The sequence below is a fragment of the Drosophila erecta genome, unplaced genomic scaffold, assembly GCF_003286155.1.
Source record: "Drosophila erecta strain 14021-0224.00,06,07 unplaced genomic scaffold, DereRS2 tig00000021-arrow-pilon, whole genome shotgun sequence".
NCBI lineage: Eukaryota > Metazoa > Arthropoda > Insecta > Diptera > Drosophilidae > Drosophila > Drosophila erecta.
The window spans coordinates 25,623,914-25,646,979 of NW_020825198.1; the positions used below are offsets into that span (position 1 = coordinate 25,623,914).

A 23,066-nucleotide genomic window follows, 5' to 3' on the forward strand; every position below is an offset into this window, starting at 1 on the left:
GACGGACGGACGGACATGGCAGATCGACTCGGCTATTGATCCTGATCAAGAATATATATACTTTATATGGACTGAAACGTTTCCTTTTGCTTGTTACATACTTTTCAACGAATCTGGAACTTGTTGAATATTTTTGATGTAGGATTTGTTAATTTGTAGAAACTTGATAAGGATCAATACATCCATTGGTTTAAACAAAGAAGTAATTAAACAATAGATTTATAATAATTTAAATATCCTATTATAAGTAAGCTTCTGGTGCATGGTGTCAACACGGAACGACAATGGAACGAAAAATGTATAATTTGGTTAAAATTAATAATAATAATTTATAACGTCGTTTAGTTAGGTATTTATTAAACAACCTAGAAGAGCCAGTTTTCCTCGAAGCAGAAATGTACTAAATGTTATACAAACACACAGTACATATACATATAAATACATATGTAGATAAGTATTAAATATATATGTATCTCATTAAATAGAACACGATGTGCACATGAGGATCTCAAGCTCTGACTTTTATAGCTGTCATAAATGAATGATAGTTTTTGAACACTTACCTGATGTTCCAAGCCCAGAAAATGTTAATATTGAATGAAATACTTGCACCATTACGGTTTCTTCTTGGTCAGATAATGTACTTAGACAAAACGGAATTTGTTGTTTACTAAATGCCCAAAATGTGTGCGAAAATCCTTTGTAAATTTCGCCATGGTCTTGCATGTTAGACCCCTGCTCCGTTCGTAATTTTTCTAATCGATGCTTTGACAGACGTCTTAGGGTGTTTCTTAGAAAACCTAAATCGTGCGGTTTTTTGACTATATTCATATCAACCAACTGTCGTCTACACAGAACAACATTTTGATGAAGTCTCAATCTGTCTTCTTGAGTGGTTCCTTTATATTTTTTTGAACACTCCAAATTATTTAAGATCCAGTTAGACAGCGGAGGGTAATACGAAATGATCAAAGATCCTATATCATTTTTTTGCGGTGTCTCAAATACGAAACATTTCTGTGACTCTATAATAGAACTTCCATCACGAGTGCTTTTAGATAGTTGTGCGCTTCGATTAAGTGATATAGTTATAAAACTGTCACTTGGATCCAACAAAATGGATTCTATATCCACGTATTTGAATTGGTACATAACAGACTTATCTTCAAGATTAATAAACTTTAGTCCATCACAATGTATTCCAAGAATAATATTGCTTGCCAAATTCCAATACCCCTTGTAATTAACTTTAAACATTGTTGTGCCATACAGTGGGTATTGCATTACGCAGCTTAGGTACAATACTTTAGCTGTCAATTCATTTCTTGAGGATCCGTATTGTCGGTGGGCTTGGGCTAAAATTGGTATCCAAAATTGTTGTTCTCTTGTTTTTGAAATTCTTATTGGCAAAAAGCTGTTTATATCTGAGTAATATTCTGGTTTTGGCTGATTGGATGGATCTCCTAAAGCTACTTGAGCTTGAAGTCCTGCTAGTTGAAGTGCCACCTTTTCACTGACCGGAAATTCGTCTTTCTGCGAAAGTAATTCAAAATAAATTCTGGTAACTCTTCAGTTGCAAATATAAATAAGAATTGGATCAAATGCTCAACTTAGTGTGTATAAGTGCGATAAAGATGGAGATAACCAAAAAATAAAAAAAGAGAGAATGCTAGAGTCGAGTTCCCCGACTATCAGATACGTCTTCCTTAGCTAGTGGAAGTTTAAACGAGAAATTTCATAATTTTCTATCGGAATATCGGTAAAAATTGCAAAAGAGTGTGCGGTGGAGTGGACTTGTAAGACTAATAAAAAAAGGGAAAAATGTCAAAACATTTTTCAAAACTGTGGGCGTGGCAGTTTTGGGCGGTTTGTGGACGTGAGAACATAATTTAACAGACATGCGCTGCGTCTATGCTCCTGAGATCTCGACGTTCATTCGGACGGACAGACAGACGGACATGGTCAGATCGACTCAACTATTGATCCTGATCAAAAATAGATGTACTTTATATAGTCGGAAACGCTTCCTTCTACCTGTTACATACTTTTCAACGAATTTGTACACCCTTTTAGTATACGAGTAACGGGTATAACAAAGAAACTCAAACAATCTTTTCGTAATATAATATACTAAGACTATACACTCGAAAAGTAACAATGGTTAAAGTGCATGTGCTTATGTAATGTTACATATAGTGGATTTATGTTTTAACTGTTTCTAATTGTGTATTTATTTAATAAATTAAATCATCTGATGAATTTAATGTGTTCAAGCTAAATGTGAGTAAATGACTATGTTCAGGGCTGGGATATTTGACTCTCAAATTGCAGTTCTCAAATCATTAATATGTAGACATAAGCAATATGAGGAGCGGAAGGGGACGTTTTAGATGCAGTTAGGATAAAATAGATTGTTCAGCGAGCAATGGAAGATTTAGATAGTCGTTTCTTCTCTTCTATACCACGCCTCATTGAAACCGTTTTGTGAAAACCGTTCCTTTAAATTTAATCAATCATGGTATTCTTCACGGTTGTCATCTCTATTTAATAATCAACCGATGAGTATCTTCTGTTAACATTTCAATATTTTATTCCAATATATTCTATTATATTCTAATATATATTCTTTATTAAAATTCACATTTTAATGTTCGCTACATGTATCTAAGATATCTATGATTTAAAGATGGATGCGACAAGGTAGTAGCGCACAAGATCCTCCACTCCTAATTCGCTGCAGGAGGTGTCCCCGTGACACATCGCTGCTCACGGGACTGCTGCATGGGTGTTGCGACACGTTGCTGCCCACAACACAGTCACCTTGATGTCGCCTCTGTAGCTCTCTAGCTGTGGTGTGGTACAGAAGGCCATTTTACTGACCTTGGTTGCGTGAGCATTTATACGAGCCTAAATTTTTGGGTAACACGCAGAGTATCTACCACAACTTATTAGCCTATAAAACAATCTTGTAGGTGGTCTTACCGAATATTGTCCTTGTGGACCACCCTCCCTTGAATTAGGACCGTTGTCCTTATATTACTTATATTATCAGCATCGACCATATTCTCGACGACCCTTACGCTCGAAGCGTAAGTTTATCCCCCAGTCTCTTCTTAGTTTTAACTAACACCTTCTCACCACTCTCAAATACTATATTCTCCCTAGTCGGATTATTCGGATCTAACTGTTCCTGCTGTGCCTTTTTTAGGCTCATGATTATATCCGGCGCAAATTCGGCACTAGCATGGATGATCTCGACAGGTTTCCTATTCGTGACAGAGTGAAATGACCTGTTATACTCTATAGTCGCCTGAAGGAATAATAATAATAATTCCAATTTAAGACACCCGGCAATATCTGTAAGAGTACTGTGGAACCTTTTCACAATATCGTATTGTTTCGGACTTAAGCGATGCCTCGTTATCGCAATATATCGATTTAACATTAGGAAAAAGGTTGACCAGCTGAAGGATTGGGACCTTAACATCCAATATTGAACGTGTTGCAATTGGCTGAACCACCGCAAACTTGCTAAATTTATCAACAGCCATGAGGAAAAACTTCCCCTTCTTGAGCAGATGTCTATATGTAAAATCTCTCCAACCTGCGTTGGTATTTGGGTTATAACTAATTCCTGTATTACTGGATGCCTGATTTACTTTGCCTTTTGGCAAACCCTGCAGTTTAAAACGATTTCGTCTGCAATTTTACCCATTTTTGGAAAATAATAGTCAAGTAGCACTTGCTTAACTCTTAAGCAGCCCTATGAGCTCTGTTATATTCAATAACTAAACTTTCTTTTTGTTCATCAGGCTTGACGTCCGCCACCCAAGACTTACAAAACCAAGACGTGGTCAGAAGAGCCGAACCAGACTATCTTGAATACGGGCCAGGACTGGAAGCTCACAGTGTATGGAATTCTCTACGTTTGGCGCTACTACGTCTTTCAATAAGTCCAGCAATGTCTCCCAATCAGTAAAATCAATTTGATGACGTATCTTAGTATAAAACACTATAAATAGTTCTTTATTCGGCAGGGATGCCTCCTCCAATACGATTTGATTCTGAAAACAGTGTAATGGGTTTTCCGTGGCCTAAATGACAAATGTTGAGGATTTTTCACTGTGAATAGTGGCTCGATCTGACTCTGTTGAGCTCTGCAAAGCACTAATATCTTGTTGCGACAGACGTGACATATGCACCGCTCTCTTCGATTCGGGCTTTGCAACGCTTAATTTTTGAAAATGGGTTCTTGTCAGAGACCGCAAGTATAAGTGGTAAGACCGTAAATATGTTTATGTCATTTTTGCCATAGAGGTATTGTCGGAGACAGTCCCAAATATATTAATTGCCAATAATTCCCTTTCATTTGTAGCATAATTTAATTCTCTTTCTTTTAGCGTTCGGGATATCATGTTATAGGCTGGTTTCCCTAAGACAATACTACACCTATGCCAAAGGATGACGCATCAGTCGTCAAATAAAATGGTCGAGTAAAATCAGGATAATGAAGAATAACGCCCTCTGATGCAAGGATACTTCTAAGCTTGTCAATTGCTCTAAGCTGAGACTTATCAAAGCTCACCGGAATGCCTTTTGAACGGCATCTGCTGACCCTGCCACCTTAAACTTTCAGAATATTCGTCAAAGGTCTTGCTATTCATGCGAAATCCTTAATGAAGCATTTATTTATAGTAACTTGCCAAACTCGAAACGATCTCAGATCCTTGATGGCCGTGACCTTGTCTTGTCTTGTCTTAATACCCTCCTTTGTGACAACAAAACCAAGAAAGTCAACACTCTTTAAAAAAATTTGACTTTTGCCTAGACACTCGCATGTTGGCCTTATTGGGGCTCTCTAAATCCTGTCCGATATGAACAATGTGGGATCCTTCATTTTCTGAAAAAACAATAACGTCATTCACATAAACGTAACAGATTCTTCCTATCTTATCCTGTAGTACATCATCTATGGCCCTCTGAAAGATGCTTAAGGCATTCTTCAGCCCGAACGGTAGGCGGCAGAACTCATATTTGCCTCCGTTGACTGAATATTATGTCTTTTCGCGGTCCAATTCTTCATGTTCAATCTGGTGATATCCGGACTTAAGGCCGAATGTGGTGGAAAACTTTGCCCTCCCGAAATTCGACAGTATCATATTTATACTCGGCATCGGGTATCTTTCGGAAATTGTTTTTAAATGTAGCTTCCTGAAATCGACTGAAGCGTTTATTGGGCGATCCCGCAGCGTCGGTACCTTTTTTTTCCTACAACCCATATGGTGTTATTGTAGGGAGACTTGGATGGCCGAATAATGCCATTTCGATTCACGAAATCGGGTATTATTTTGAATAAACTGGCTCATTTTCCTCTGTCCGAATGGTCGCTACGCCATTTGTGTTGAATGGTAACTTTTCATTGGGGTCATCAAAGGCCTCGAGTTTTTACATATCATCTGTTGAAAATCTTCTTGAACTTTTGGGGGCTTCATCTTCTTCATCTCCGTGAAGTTAACTTGAGCGCATTTATGGTAGATCTTCACGTCCTCCATTAAACTTGATAGAATTGCCCTTGACGTCAATTGTCGCAACTACTTGCGCTAAAAGGTCGAGGTCAATTATGCCGTCAAATGTTTTAAGTCCAGGTAATAAGAAGAAATGGCTTTCTACACCAAACAGATCAAGCTCACATTTGCGTTCTATTTTTTCAAAGCGATGAAGTGACTTAACAACCAAGGGTGAGTCGACGGAAACTGAAGTCGGCAATCCTATCTCTTTCTTGATATAGGCCCCCGTATCCACTATAAATTTTCGTTGCTCCCCCGCTACTTTTCGCTGGACGAACGCAAGCAGGGATGAACCCCTAAAAAATGTACGGAATCGCTTTCATAGTCTGTTTCCTCGTCACCGTCTATGTCATCTACCGCTTCGTTAGCAATCTGATTATAATGATCCTCATTTTGATCATTCCGATCTTCTTCGAACAGATGGTTAACTCTTTGACGCTTGAAATCAGACATTTTTTTAGAGCTAGTCGGTCTATTTTGTGCACTCTGCTGCTGTGCATAAAGCGCCTATGGCATGGAAGATCCCTGAGGGCGCTGGAAGTTTGTCAGCTGACGAAACCTCGTAAAAAACCGATTTTTAACCCCTTTTTAAACGTATTTTCATGGTTGGATTCTAATGTCCTTTGTAATGGACGATTTTGGGCCAGTCTGAGATATTTATCTTCTATGGATCTGGCATATTGTGTCGCAAAGGCGTGCCTCTCGTGGTTTGCCTCTATTTCCTGAGCCCTTGCTAGAGCTGAAGGCTAGTCTGCAGGTTGAGTTAACATGGAGCAGGTTAAGTTAACATCAGTTAAGTTTATCTTTAGCCCAGAAATAAAAATACGCAGGACATCAGCCAGGGGTTATCATTCATATATCGGGCATGATTCGTCTCATATGTCAAGTTGTCTTGTTTGTAAGGAGTGAGGGCTTCTTCTCAACCTCCTCTTAAAATAGACATCTGCCCCTGCCTGAGTGTTGTAAGCTCTTGCTCGAGCAAGTGTAATGAACGTTTATCGGAATAGGTAGAGTCAAGGCGTCTAATAATGGCGTCAAAATTAGGGATTGTATTTAATGACAGCAAATCCCCTAACTTTGTTACGGATTATGAGAACAGCCTGGTAATGTCTATAACTACCGCTATACTCGCTGAATAATTCATATACAGCTGCTGCTGCCTGTCGCCAAGAAACGTATTTTCCCTGAGACCCCTAAAACTCTGGCAATGATTTCACCGCATTGAGGCCTTCATCACAACTCACATTGCCGGTTATAGCAACAGGCAAGTACACTGCAATCTCAGGAGCAGATATTGTCGATATTAAGTAACCGGTAAACTTATTCGTGACTTCCTCCAACTCTCTCCTCTTCTGCCCAGGACAGTCCGTCCTTGCTTGCCAATTCAAATGGGTTTTATTTAGCTCGTGCCTTCCAGATTATGTGATCTTGTCAGGGTCGCCGACTTGATTGGGCTCCAGATATGATTTAAAAATGATGTGGCCTCCACCTGCGCCAAATGCTGCAGGGGGTGTCCCCGTGGCACGACGCTGCTCACGGGATTGCTACATGGGTGTAGCGGCACGTTGCTGCCCACAACACAGTCACCTCGATATCACCTCTGTAGCTATGGTGTGGTACAGAGCGCGGATCGAGACCAGGTGGTGGCCACGATCGGTGACTATAGCTCAGGTGTCCAACTGGAATAAGCCGGTAGCAGGGTCGTAGCTCCGACTTGATATACACAGCGGTTATTTTAAATAAAAGACTCGATTACGATGATGGGCCTTTATTCTTCGGCTGTCACTTTAGAAGTGATTAATATAAGAAGAGAGAAGTTAAGATTACCCTATCTTGCACAGATCACGGCTGCCAACCAGCATCCGAAGTAAACCTTCGTGTGTCGTTCCTCGGTACGCACAGCTCTCATTGCTGTTACTTGTTAACTTATATACCCTACAAAACAACTCTAATATCTTTCGCTTATCTCTTATTAATATCTACACAGTAATAATTTCTAACTTTAAAATATGAAGTGATCCCTACGTGGAATGAAGAATCTGCGATGTGATGCGCACGTGGAGTGCAGAGTCCGTTAGATGAACCGCACGTGGAATGTGGAGTCAAAAAGGTGATCCGCACCTGGAAGCGTACACACAGGTAAATGTTTGTCTACCTGCTTTACCGCTAAACCAAACTGTCCATATTTTAAAAAATGACAATTAGAAGATTAATATTAAGCTTGTATATTCTAGAAACGTCACATTTGCGCACACAAACTCTTACGCCACAAACTACCCAAAACTGTTACGCTTTTATTTTGTGATTTGTCTCACCGATTTCAATTAATATGTAAAAAGCATTTTGGACCCTCCCACTCGGTCTCTCGATATCCCACTTTAACGCCACCATGTTATAATTATATATATAACATGCATAATTTTATTTAAATAATTATAGTTACATATATTAACCGCCCAAGTTGCGCTGGTGAGCAATCTCGGAAAAAATTTTGTTTTGCATATCAACAATACAACTTTACACAGAACGACAGACAGTCAAACATACAAGGTGCGTTCCAAAGTAAACAGGACTTGTTGTGCCTTAGAATCTGCCATATATTGTAACATTCTATCTGACATTTAATCTATTGTAACTGAAGAAATTGCGATTTAAGTGTCAGTATGTTTTTGTCATCGGTGCGAAAATAAACTTCGAACAAAGAGCCAACAACAAATTTTGTTTTAAAATTGGTAAAACGTTTAACGAAACGTTTCAATTGATGAAACAAGTTTATGGCGGAGAAGAGTTTCAATGTGGTCGTGAGGACATAAATGACGATGAACATGTGGGCCTACCAAAATCCGTGATCACCGAAAATTCCATAGACTGGTGACTGGTGACGAAACATGGTGTTTTCAATATGATCCCGAAATGAAACGTCAGAGTTCTCAATGGAAGGTGATAAACCCATTTGTTCTGTTTTTTTTTTTAAGTCCTGTTTACTATAGAACGCACTATGTACAAAAGGACAAAGAGGTCATAAAATCCAGTTATAAAAAGTAATATTAGATTTATTGAAAATTATTTAAAAGGTAGAAAGGTAGATATATTCTAAGCAGAATCGACTGTTCCTACGATGTTTAGGCGCTATGATCTCGAAAACTTTTAAATCTAGAAAATTGAGATTAAGCATATAAATATAAGGTTGGATTGCCGGGATTGACGGCCAGGAAGGTTTTGCTGTGTGTTTGGTGGGATTGGAAGGGAATCATCCACTATGAGCTGCTCCCATATGGCCAGACGCTTAATTCTACCATCTACTGCGAACAACTGGACCGCTTGAAGCAGGCGATCGACCAGAAGTGTCCAGAATTGGCCAACAGGAAGGGTGTAGTGTTCCACCAGGACAACGCCAGACCACACACTTCGTTGATGACTCGTCAGAAGCTACAAGAGCTCGGATGGGAGGTTTTATCGCATCCACCATATAGCCCGGACATAGCGCCAAGTGATTACCACCTGTTCCTGTCCATGGCGAATGCCCTTGGTGGTGTAAAGTTGAACTCAAAAGAGGCTTGTGAAAAGTGGCTGTCCGAGTTCTTCGCAAATAAGGAGGGGGGCTTCTACGAGGGAGGTATTATGAAGTTGCCATCTAGATGAAAACAGATTATCGAACAAAACGGCGCATATTTGAACTAAATCCGATCACTGTAACACTTTTTATAAGGCATTGAATAAAGAGCAAAAAAGCGGAAGGGAGATATTTTCCAACCTATTATATTATAATAATAGTACATATTACTTACCTTCACAACGCTGTGAACTGCTTGTGAATATAACATGCTAACTTCGACAGGATCTTGTGATAGTTCATGAGTTGATTTAAAAAGCCTTTTCTTAAAAACAAATCGATTTTCACCTGACGAAGAGCCATTTACTGTTTTTTTTGTACTTGCATGTGTTGCTTGTTTCATTTCCCATGCTGAAATTATATCATACAAATAGTCATAACTTTTTATGTGTTCTTCACCGTCTGGACGATTCTGATAAATTGCCCATCCATCAGTAGTAGTTAAGTTGAGTTTTTCAGCCAACTTCAGCACAGCGTCACCAGCCGTATCCGTCGGGTGTACATCAATTGCTTTGGTGCGCGCGTCTAAGAAAAAAAATCTGCACACTATTGTTCCAAGGCGGCGCATAGCCTAAAAAATACAAAAAAAAAAACTTTTATAGTACCTTTATCATTTTTATGGATAGATCGATGCAAAACAAGAAAGCATCGGATTGCCGAACAACAGAATCGGCCAACAAAACGAAAAAGTGAAGTAAACCCATGACATTCATTGTATGCAGAAGAAAACAAGATAGATTGCTATAGTCGGTTTCCCCGACTATGAGTTATCCGTTACTCAGCTAGTGGAAGTGCGAACGAGAAATTTCATAATTACTTTTATTAGTCTTGTAAATTTCTATTTGCCAAATATATTTTTACCATGCTCATTTTACAGCCCACAAATTTTAAAATTTTTTTTTAATTTTTTAATTTTATTCGCAATTTGTATCTATATTCCAGAAAATGCTTGTATGTTGACGATTACCTGATTCAAAGATCCGCAGATAGAACAAATAAGTTCCTTTCTTAGATTATTTACACTTGCAGTAATTTTTGTTTTTTTATTCGGGGAACACTCCTTACCCTCTTCTATCCTCATACGTTTGAAAGCATTAGCTGATGTTGTACGTTGGTTTTCTAAATTGTCGAATGTTTTTTCAGTAGTTTCCTTCCTTTCATCAATATATCATTATAATTAGGCACTACTCTTAGTCTGCTCTTAAAATCCACCTGATTCGTTCTCGAATTTAAAGAGCCTTCACAGTCTGCAGTCGTAAAGGAAAACGTCAGAAAAGGAGGACTAGTATTGGTTTTGGATGCAGGTTAATAGCCGCTTGACTTATTCTATAATAATATAAGAGGCATAAATATTTTATTTTATGGGGTCTATTACATTATGAAAATTGGGACAGATTACAGATAATCTAAAATACATTATTTTTTGATGATCTCAGGCAGGGGTGAGGAAATATTCATGACTACTTTATATGCGCTAAGATTTTGCCATGCATAGATTCAAAATTTGGGTAGCCTTGGTCTGAAGGTGACTATGACTTAATGTTGTTGTGGCTTTATTCCGACGGCTCCATATCTTTGAGCTTAAACTAGCTGTTTTTACGTATACAATACGTATACAAGACCCATAACCAGTTTATATAATATTTTTAAGTATTTCTCATCAAATATTCAGACCACCCCAAAGCATATGATCGACGGTTTTGGCATTTTTCTGGTTAATAGTGATGACTATACGAGAGCCGCGGTACGAGAGGTGCGGGTAGTGTAGCTACGTATAGCCGAGACACTAATATATAGTTAGCAGCGACCTGAACCTACGAGTAGCCGAGACGGGCAAAATATAATTCTTATTTGAACATTTATTAATTTCATCAGTGAACTAGAGGGATAAGGTAAATATATTCTTGCTCAGGATCAATTGCCGGCGTCCATCGTTTGTGGACGATACAGTGGGCATGGCAACATCATTTAACAAACTTGCTGAAATCTGCATGCCTAATCTCAACTTTCTAGCTTTTATAGTTTCCGAGATCGCGAGGTTCATACGGACGGACAGACAGATGGACGGACAGATCCTGATCAAGAATATATATACTTTATATGGTCGGAAACGCTTTATTCTGCCTTTTCTCTACGAGTGACGGGTATAATTACAAGATATTAAAGAACACTTAGGCTGCGTAAATACCGGCTCACCTGAGGTATAGACATATAAAGAAGCCAAAATTAGGATTAACGTCATATGCAACGAGAGCAAAAACGTGGCAAAAAGCGGCACAAATTGCATACACGTACATATATTATAAGGAGTACGAAAAGTACGACGGTAGATCTAAGCATTATCAAGCCCCCGGTCCAGTTGATATAGTCCTCTCATCATTTGACATTCCCCTGAACTAACGGGCCATATTCACTGATGTATTTTTTTAACACTCCACCAAGGAAATTTGACTCTGCTTCAATACTATGACGAGGTAGAGAAAAAACTGTTCTACTAATAAACAAGAATATCATGACATACTACAGTACTGTAGCTCCATCACTGAACGAAAGGTATAGAGCGGACGCGCTACGTGTATTTGTTGCAAGAACCAGAAAGTCCTTAAGCGACGTACTATTTTATGGAAGACTGTACGATCTTCCGATCGCACTAACATTAACCCAAAAGTTAGTTAGCCCCACGGCCTTTTTTTCGCAGTTAGCATCTGCATTTGTGCGAAGTTTCAACTCGTCACAAGCTATGTGACTGGCTCTTAATACAACAGGGCTTCAGAATGTTGTCGAGTTTAACGTGTTAGACATTATGTTCTTCGGCAGTTTGTTTGTTGAAGGGCACCCAGCAAATGGTGCCATTCTTGACATTTTAGTCAATATGGACGACTGCGCCAGAGAATCAAAGTATAGGTTAGAAGTAGCATATAAAAGAGCTAGAATTATGATATGAAGATAATAAAATAAAAGATAAGGAAATGTATGAAAATTATATATGAAAAACAAGCTATTAAATATTATATTATATATTACATATATGAAAATTTAAGATTTTTAACTAAAAATAGGAAATCAAAGAGATCAACGAAACTGCTCAGATTTCAAATAAACGGAACCGTATAAAGTAGAAAGCGTAGAAAACAATGAAAATATAATACTATTAAATAATACAAATAAAAAACAAAAAGTGCATAAAGATAGATTGAAGATTTTCTATTAATAATTCATAGTATGGCCATACATAAAAAAAAATCATAAGCATCATATGTATACATGCATATACACACTTTTTATTTCATTCTCAACAATATAAAAAAAAACTGGAATCAAAACTGCGACGGTTACTTCAAGGAGGAGGTGCCACCGGATTAAAGCCTTCGGAAATCTTGGCAAATATGCGACGCTTGGCACCGGATCCAGGCAGCGAAAGCATCATTTACACCCTATTCCTCGCTGAGTCCGCTGCGCCCCGTATGGGATGAGACGGACTTGGACAAGCTTGCGAAGATCGCAGACAAAAAGGTCGAAGCCGTAAACACGAACGTCTCGTTTGCCATCGGCACATCACCAACTTTTGTTCCTCCTGCAAATCCGGCTTTCTGTGCAGTTTCCCCTGCAGATCCTTTGAAAGAACTTTCCGACAACTTACGTTCGCTCATGCAAGATGTCACGGCATTGAAAAAGGATGTCAAGCGCAACCAATCACGCAACAGATCACGCTGTTCATCTTGTGGCGCCAGACCAGCGGACAATGCCGGTCAACAGACTTCCAGAGCACAGGAAAATCTTTGTTTCTACCACAAGCGCTTTGGTGACAACGCAAATAAATGCCGACAACCCTGCACACGCTCTACGTCGTTAAACTAGAGGTGCAGCTGCCTGACGCGCTGGTCAGCGGCAGCCAGGACAGCATCAGCGATCCATCAGTTCAGTCAGCTGTTCCACGGGAGCAGCGCTTGCACCTCACCGATCGTACCTCCAACATCAGATAACTCATCGATTCTGGATCTGTGGTTTCAGTTGTACCTCGCACGCTGGATAACAGAAAACCACGCAAGCCGATCTGACGCTATACGCAGCAAACCAAACCATCATTCACACCTATTATAGATATATAACTAAACTGGACTTGGATATCAGACGCAATTTCACCTGACCATTCATCATTGCGGACGTACACAAACCTATAATTGGAACATACTTTTTAGCCGAATTCCAGCTTCTTTTTGATCTCAAAACCATATGCCTTACTGTGCGTGCCTAGCACAGGCGAATCCAACATCCGTTTCCACTGTGCAGGGTATTTCAAAATTTCGAGAGCTTATGCAAGAGTTTGTGGAAGTCACCAAACCGTCATCGAAGTATACACAGCAACAGGACACTCGTTTCTGACAGACCTCGACGCTAATCTGGAGGTAAACTTGCCACTGCGAAAAAGGAAATCAACTTTCTGATCGAGCAAGGCATATGTCGTCCCTCCAAAAGTCCTTGGTCCAGCCAACTCCACATGGTCACCAATGGCACACATTCACGACTTCACCGAACAGCTACATGGCAGGAAACTCTTGATTTGGTAAAGGCTACCAAATTCCCGTGGCAGAAAAATAAATTCAGAAGACGGCCGTGTGCACTCCTTTTGGACATAGAATTCCAGTACATGCATTTCGGGTTAAATGCGTTTTATGGACAATATTAGTGTGGCATGGACTTTGTATATTGCTACATAGACGATATACTGATAACTTCGAAATCGATTGCGGAACACGAAGAACATCTTCGAGCAGTGTTATCAGTGCTGCAGAAACACGTGCTAAGCATCAATCTGAGCAAATGTCAATAAGCGCAAACGCAAGTTCATTTTCTCAGCTACACGATTAACGAACACGGCATCAAACCACCGTCGTTTCGCATCGATGCCATCGTCAATTATGCTCGTCCTGAAACTATCAGCCAACTAGGCCGTTTCTTGGGCGTTATAAACTTCTATCGCCTATGCCTACCCCGATATTCGCACACTCAGGCACCGCTGTCCGAGCTGCTAAGGAATGGAAAGAAGACCAATGACAATGACCAATGACCAATGACCAATGACAAATTCTCTGGCCTACAGAACTCATATCAGCCCTCGAGAATTACAAGCAGAGCATTGCAGACTCAGCGCTCCTATACTTTCCTGCACCGAAATCTGACCTACAACTGGTTGGTAACGCATCGGACCTCGCAAACGGAGCAGTTCTGGAACAACGCATGACTGGCAACCTCTAGGATTTTTCTCCAAGAAGCTCAGCAACACTGAGAGAAATTACACCACGTACGACCGAGAGCTACTTGTCATATACGAGTCAATCAAATATTTCAGACACCTCGTCGATGCACGCATTTTTGTGATCAAGACAGGAGCAAGCTGTGATTTATTTGGACACAAGACTAAAACTGAAGGGAAGACAATTATGGAAACTAAGTTTACCCTCACAGCAATGCATCGCGCCACCACAAGTCGGCAAGCCGACTCAGCATTTCTTGCAGCGTGAAGCAACACTCCCAATAGGAAGTGCCAACTTTCCGTTGCCAGGCGTTCTTTGCGCGGAGCGCTGAACCCAATTCTGGCGCGTCAGCATTGTTTATACAAAGCTACTTAGTTGTTATGAAGCAATACATTGTTAGTTGTTAACTACTCCCCCCTCAAGTTTATGACCGTCCTCGGTCATGTTGAATGTGTCGATGGTTCGCTGTATCTTCCTGGAGGCTCGTCTTCTCCTTAGTACCAGATAAAGGGCGAAGGAGCCAATCAAACCGACGTTTAGGACCACACCAGCTACGAACCAGAGTCTAGGCGAGCCCTCAGTTTCCATGTCATCCATAAGGCTTTGGATGGAGTGTAGGTTCTCGTTGTTCATCCGGTGTAGCAGAGGGATGCTGAGCACAGGGTCGTGGCCGGCGATGTTAAGTAATGGTGAATGCACAATGCCTGGCTGCTTGAGATACAGGGTAGACGGCGACCTTCTTGCAACTGAACTTGACGCTGGGATAGGCAATTAAAATATGAATGCTATTCTCGGACTGGAGGACCCTGATCTTGGATGCTTCTATTAAGCTGACAATTGGGGTGTCCTGCTCTACAAGAGACTTCAAGTCGGCATGGTCAAGAATTGTGGGATTTATAATGTTTGATTTGGACAAAGTAATAGTGAGAATTAAATTTTGAATTTCTGTAGACAGCATCCTATTTCTTGCCAGTAGTGCTTCATATAAATGCGGAGTGTCAACCAAGTCACATTTACGGGCGTTGATCACCTTATTGATGGTGTCATTTAACTTATTTATCTGTTTCTGGGTTTCGGAATTTATAATTATCTGCCCGGAATTAGACTCTACTAGTTGGGCCTCTGTGATCTTAATCTTTAGAAGATCCGTGGCATCGGGAGTACCCGCCACTACCTTTAAGGCAGCTCCTAGGAAATCTAGACTCCTAGCAATCCTATGGTGGACTTTGAGAACAGACAACAAGGTTCTAAGATGGTCAGTAGCGACCTCTAGTAACTTACGCATATGCAAATGGGGAAAGGACTCGGACAGTTTCTGTGTTTCGTCTATCATACTAGCGTACTCGGAAGGGTTACTCGAATGTTTCGAATGTTTCAAACACCAGCACATCCCCATCTAACACAGGAATGTACAGGTGATCCGAGCATTCGCTACTATCAAGGACGTGAACATCATGAGGGTGAACCTGGAAATTAAGACAAGGTGATACTACAGTGCTCGGGTTTTCCTTAACATAACTTACTAACTAACTGTAAAGGGAATGCCTACTTGAGGTTGTCCTTGTGGACCAGCCTCCCCTTAATAAGAACAGACGTTCCCAGGTCTGCCTGCACTTTTTGTTCCGTGCATAGTGGGGTTAGCTTATTTCCTAACCTCTTGTTATTCTTTACAAACACGTGTTCTCCCACCTCAAACACGCGGTTTTGCCGGGATGGGTTGCATCTTCCGATACTGTCTTGCTGTGCCTTTACTAATCTTGCCTTGAATTCTAGGCAGCGCTCGTGTGCCCCTGAGTGAACCACCTCAATTGGTCTCTCACGAGTAATATTCTATCGTTATATATGTTATATATGTTATATTCTATCGTTGCCCTCAAGACTAGTTATAGTGTCATTCGACTTTTTGTCCAACTTCAGACACCTGGCGATTTCTGCCAATGTGCTGTGGAACCGTTCGACTTGGCCATTGGACGAGCTGTGGAGTGGGGGCGCATTTACTATGGCAATGCTGAATCTGTTCTTGAGCATAGAGGTGACCGTTTCTGAGTTGAATGCGGGCTTATTGTCATAATAGACCGTTTTGATATTGGGGAGGAGGTTAATAATCTGCAACAGGGGTGCTGTGATGTCCACTATTGTTCTATACACCACTGGTTGCACTATTGCAAATTTAGAAAATTTGTCAATGCACGTCAGGATTAGCTTCCTGTCGGTTGAGAATATGTCAATATGCACTATTTCGCCTGTATAACTGGGTATAGGTGTTTCCCCGAGCTCTTGTTTTTTCGGCTCACAATTAGCTACCACCTCCTTTGCTAAGCTGTCCATTTTAGGAAAGTAATAATCCCGAAGGACTTGTTTAATATTTTCCTGCGCGGCTCTGTGTGCTCAGCAGTGACGATTTCAAGCTGTTCGTTTTTGTCGGTTATGTCTATCACGACATTCTTACAGTGACGGAATTGGGTGGCTGGGAAGTGTGTAATGAGGTCGTGTTGGAAGCTTGCTAGTGTGGGCAAGTCGCAATGAAAAGCGTTCATGACGTCAGGATTAACAACTTCTTTGAGGGTTTTTAATAGGCAACATTTGTCAGTAAAATTGATCAAGTTGCGAGATTTGCTTCGGAACAGCACTAGGTTTCGCTTGAGCGGAAAACGTCCTGCCTCCAGAATAATCTGGTTTCTGAAGCAATTTAACGGTTTGTCTGTGGTTTCGACCGTGTAGGTCAGGGAGAGCTCGCTGTGAATGGTCGCAGCGTCTGATTGAGGTTCGTTTTGTAAGGCCTTCAAATTCTGCCTAGATAGGGCGTCTGCCATGAAGGTGAGGGGTTTGTGGAGGTAAATATATTGATTTCCCTAGAGCCATACAGGAAGTTCTGCAACTTACCTAGGGCCCATACGATTGCCAGCAATTCCCTTTCGTTTGTGGCATAGTTCTGCTCGGGCTGTTTAAGGGTGCGCGAAATCATGGTGATCGGCCTGCCCTCTTGAGATAGGACTGCACCGATGCCACATGCCGAAAGGTCAAAAGGCTTTTTAAAGGCGGGGTAAAGTCCTCGGATGCTAGAATGTTACGCAGCCTTTGAAATGCGTTGCGTTGAGTTTCATTAAACTCAACAGGAATCTTTTTGGACATGTGTTTACTCACCGAACCATTTTCCCCTTTTAGGATATCTGTAATCGGACGGGCTATGGCAGCAAAGTCTTTGATGAAGACTCTGTAATAACTGGCTAAACCAAGGAAAGATCTAACTTTGTAAACGCTATCTGGTTCAGGGTACTCCTGAATGACCTTCACCTTTTCCGGATCGGATTTAAAGAACTTTGTTTTCTCCTGGCTTACTCCATATTGGCATCGATTAGGCATTTTAGCACCGTATCGATGTGGCGGACATGGTCGGACTCGTTTTCTGAGAAAATTATTACGTCATCTACATAGACGTAACATATTTTCCCTATTTGTTCTCTTAGTACGTCGTCTAAAGCTCTTTGAAAAATGCTGCTTGCATTTCTCAAGCCGAACGGGATCAAGGGTAGTGAAGAATTTTGCCTTGCCCAGACTCGCTAGAATCATGGGGATGCTAGGCATAGGGTAACGGTGTGGGATAGTGCGCTCATTTAGCTTTCTGAAGTAAATTACCAACCTCTTGTTCTGGTTACCGAACGCGTCAGTGCCCTTTTTGTCAACAACCCACGTCGGACCGATGACCTGATGATGCCATCCTTAAGCAATTGTTTGACTTTGTTATTCACGAAGTAAGAAACACCCATGAGGTTTGGGTAAGCTCTCGAGTACACCGGTTCGTTGTCTACTGTACGAATTGTGGCAGTGACAGCGGTGTTGAAAGGGAGAGCTTCATGTGAAGTGGAGAAGGCCTTTTCCCTTCTCAAAATTGTGTCCTTGAACTCCTTTTTAATGGAGGCAGGCACCATAATGTCATTCACGTCAGTGAAGTTCACACTAGGGCAGCTAAAATAGTGAAGTTTTTCACAACCGCCCTGATACTCTAAAGAGTCCTCAGGTAGATTCAAGTTAACTCCGGCCTGTGTTAACAGGTCTAAGCCTATAATAGCGTCGAACGAGTTAAGGGAGTTCAATAGGAAGAGCGGAGAGGTATGCTTGAAGACCTTCATAACACACTTTTGTTTGATTTCGGTGGAGCCATGATAGAGCTCACCGAGAACGGACTGGCGACCGGCATTACATTTTCTAGCTCCTTTACGGGCTTAATGTAATTTTTTGCCGCGCCGGTGTCAATTAACATTTTTAAAATTCTCCCAGCCAACCGTCGTTCGATGAACGGCAAGGGGGAGCGCCCCCTAAAAAATTTAATGAGTCATCGCTTGGAGCGTACTCATTGTCACTATCGATTTCCTCTACTGCAGCATTTGCTGCCTTCTCGTACTCCAGCTTGGGGTCTTTTGTCTTAGGGTCTTTTGTTTTGGGGGTCTCCTGGACATTATTGTTAAGGCGTTGCCGCCTCGGAACGGTCCGAAAAATTTCTCCTCTTAGAGGCGTTGGACTCATTGGAGTTGTTCTTGTTATATTTAGTGCGCTGCCTGAACTTGGAGGACGGATCGACCTCCATAGGTTGAGGTGCCTGGTTGTCGTTATTGGTCTGACCATTAGCATTACCCTTTTGTCGCCTGACAAAGTGTGGGTTTCTGTCCTGGCCCTGTTTCAAGACGCTTGCGCACGTTCCTCTACGGCCTTGGCGTAGGAAGTTGCGAACATGCTCCTCTCAATGCTTGCTTTCGCTTCTCTGGCCACAGCCAGGGCAGATGGTAAGTCTTTAGGTTGAGCCGGGAACACCACAGCTCTGAGGGACTTTTTGAGCCCCGAAGTGAAAGCATGCAGGGCATCGGCTCTAACCTCCGCGTTGAGCAAGTCAGCGCCCTCTTGCTCCTGTGTCATCACAATCTTGTTGATGACGAGCGTCAACTTTTTTTCGACTTCGTCATAGTACTGCATCAATGTCAGGTCCCCTTGCCTGACATTCTCCAACCCCTGCCTCAGTAGACGTAGGGATGTCTTCTCCGAATACGTGCAGTCTAACCTGGCCAAAATGGCATCGAAATTCAGTACAGTATTGTGTGACACGAGTAAGGCTCCAGTTGCGCCTCGAATTTTGTTTCGAAGGATAGCTGCAGCTTGAAGGCGCACTGCTGCCGTTATAAGACTTGAATAGGTCATAAGCGTATATGGCCGACTGTCTCCAGGCCACATACTCGTCTTGGGTACCAGAGAACTCTGGCACAGACTTGATTATGTCTAGTGGTAAGTCACACCTAACCTCAGGATTCACAGTTACCTTTTCGTACGCGATGATTTGCGGTGCTTCCACCTGCAAACTTTGTACCCGAGCAGCTAGGGAGTTTATCTGTGTTTGATACTGGGACTGTTGTTGTGCCAATGCCTGTCTGACGGCATTGTCTACAAGTGCTTGGATCTGAAATGGGTCCATGGTGCTGTTTATGGGGGGGCTAGCTAATTTGTTTCGTCAAAGTATGCAATATTTATTTTGTAAGGTATGCAATATATTTTATTAAAGAGGTTTTCGTGCTGGCCACTGTACTGTCGAGCAGCTCCATCGGGTCGTCGAGCAAATTCTGACTGCCTACGACAATAAGGATTATTGCAACAGCTTCTTCTTGGACATTCGAGAAGCGTTTGATCGAGTGTGGCACATCGGACTCCAACTAAAAATCAAACAGACGCTACCTGCTCCATATTTTGGGTTGCTGAAATCGTACTTGGAAGGAAGGTGATACGCTGTGCGTTTCCATTCAGCACTTTCCACCGAACATAATGTGGCAGCTGGAGTTCCACAAGGTGATGTCCTCGGCCCCCTGCTTTACTGCCTGTATAGCCACGATATGCCGCAGCCAGATGTAAGCCTATACAGGAAATCTATGTTGGCCACATTTGCCGATGACGTGTGCGTCACCTACAGGTATCCAGGACTTTGCAGATGGGTTTTCGGTATGGGCAAAGCGTTGGAACATCGGCATCAACAGCAGTAAATCCACCAACGTCTGCTTTACTCTAAATCGGAGAACGCCACCGACCGTCCATATCGAGGGAGCCCCCGTACCACAGCCGACCGCAGCAAAGTATCTTGGAGTGCTGCTGGACCGCAGACTCACATTTGCCAAGCATGTGACTGCCATCAGAACACGCTTACGTGCTAAGGTGGCGAAGCACTACTGGCTACTCTGCTCGCGCAGTAAACTGTCACTCTCCAACAAGCTGACAATTTACAAACGAATCATAGCACCAAACTGGGAGTACGGCGCCAAATATGGGGCTTGGCATGTCACAGGTCGCAAGACTCATCACCGGCTGCGATTGGTTTGTGCGAAACACCACCCTGCACAGAGACCTCAAACTCGCGACGGTATTTGACGAGATAAACCAGCACTCGAGTCGATACCATGACAGGCTGTGGCGCCACAGAAATCGACTTGCCAGCGCTCTAAACAGATCTCGCCCACCAAGGAGGCTCAACAGAAGGCAACCAATGGATCATCTGACTAGGGCCAGCCAACCTGATCAGAAACAAGCACATTCACACTGGGGCCTAGCCGCAATTAAACGGACTTATAGAGAGGTAGCACAGATCCCTCAAATCGTCCTTGATGTGCAGCAGTGGCGCGCCGTGGCCTCAACTATTAACAAATGTACTACTTGGACTACGTACCTGCTTCAAAGAAGACATAAAATCATCTGCAGCTGAGATGTTAAATGGAGTACCTATTCGACTGCCAAACGAATTATTCGCCAACATGGATGAAACTGTAGGTCATACGACATTCGTGAGCAGTTTTCGAGAGCACATGCAGAAAATTCGGCCAACTCCCACAGCGCACCATATTAAAGAAAAAATGTTCCTAGGGAAGGGAACATAGACGCTGTAAAGCAACCTCTGGAGGCTCCCTACACCGAACCGTACGAAATCGTCAAACGCGACAACAACCGAGTTTTTACCACACGAATCGACGGCAAGGACTCAGCAGTATCAGTCGACCGCCTCAAGCCTGTTTTCCTAGTCAATAATTAATTAAAGCATTATAATCAAACATATACTCAAATGAAGTTAATGGCGAAACTTACATCGCCATAGAGTGGCGCCATCTAGGGATCACTTTAGAAAGTCGAAGGTATACATTTTCGGATTAGGTGAGAATAACAGGGGCAAATGTCATTCTTTCTTTGAACGAGATTTTCACCTTTGCCTCTAGAACTAGGTTAACGCCAAGCAAGGCAACAGAGTTTATTTATTTTTTTTTGAGCAGATTAACGTAGATGAGTCTTAGAGTTATAGGTTCCCGGGGGGGGCCCAGAATCTAATTCCTTTGATTTTTTTTTGTGGGTAGCGCAATTCAGCACAGTCATCAAAAAAAAAAAAAAAAATAGAAGAGACGATTCCGAAAAAATTTGGCGGCCAAAGCACGGAACAAATGAAAAGTAAAGGTAGAATAAGGTTGCGGTTTCTTTTTGGAGAAGCGAATAGGAGACAGCGTTACAATTCGTCAAGCGCTCTGTGCATCAGATGACTGTCGCGGACCGGCTCAAGAAGCGAAGCAGAAATTCGGCAGTAATAGCTTAAGTTCAGAGCTCCGTAAAATTTTTGTTAAAATACCCGGCATATAGTCAAGTATTTTGAAGTGTATTTTTCGGCCGAAGCCGGTGGATAGGCGGCTTGAAGGAAAATATGAAGAATTTTGTTGTAAATCTGTCCCTTACCCCGATTGCCGGGCGGACGAGCGATGGGTGAAGAAACCCCAAAAAGAAGAACAATAAATAAGACAGTGAAACAAACGAATGATGATTATTTTGTACACTGTTTTTTTGTTATTTTAAGTTTATGTGTAGGAAAAAAAAAAGAAAATTATTTCTTCTAAATTTTCCAATTAGTTGAAATACAATACCTAACCATTTCTTTACGTCACACCAAAATCAATATTCACTTCTCACACAATTTTGTATCTACAACAGTGGTAGAATACTGTTAAATATTAGTTATCTCATGTCTCATTGTATTCAATTTTATTATTAATATCCTACATGCTTAATGTTAGATTACATTTATTTATTTACTCCATGTTTTAAGCCAGTAATAAAACCTTTATAATATTTTAAGTTGCCGAAGTTAGGATGATTTCACGACAGGGTGGCACAAGCGATCATTGGGTTGGTTGGGTGGGCTTGTGAAACCTCTAGGTCATCGAAAGAGGTAAAGATTGGGACTCGACTGGGATAATAGGAAACTTTAGGACTATTAATTTCGTTATTTTATTTGGTGTTGCTCATTCCTGTGCTTAGCTTGTCTCGCACGCGATTTAGATAAATAGGCCTTCTCATAGTGGTGAGCATCAATACCCACACCGAATATGCCGCGTGCGGTCGTCTACTAAGCTAACATCTTGGCCTGATTTTTGTTTGAGTGTAGTAGTTCGTCACATGGCTTTGCAGGGCAAAGTAACTTTGTTGTGCTGTTTCAAGGCTTTAGCACACATTAATGTGGGATGAAGGTATTAGAGTTAGAGATGCAGCTGTACAGTTTTAATGACAGCAATTTAAGGCCATTAATTCTTACAGGGTGCGTTATGAAAGTAATGCGCATGGTTTCAT

The 23,066-nt window shown here is 41.6% G+C and overlaps 1 protein-coding gene across 1 annotated transcript in view; it reads right to left on the bottom strand.

Annotated features, from left to right (window-relative positions):
* LOC26526255 (unconventional myosin-VIIa) overlaps positions 1–23,066 on the bottom strand; it is a 713,556-nt gene that overhangs the window by 188,367 nt on the left and 502,123 nt on the right. Inside the window, exons 17-18 of the mRNA XM_026976734.1 lie at positions 9,356–9,751; positions 564–1,533 (exon numbers count right to left, since the gene is read on the bottom strand). Of these exons, the coding sequence (XP_026832535.1) occupies positions 564–1,533; positions 9,356–9,751 (1,366 nt within the window). The remainder of the gene's footprint in view (positions 1–563; positions 1,534–9,355; positions 9,752–23,066) is intronic.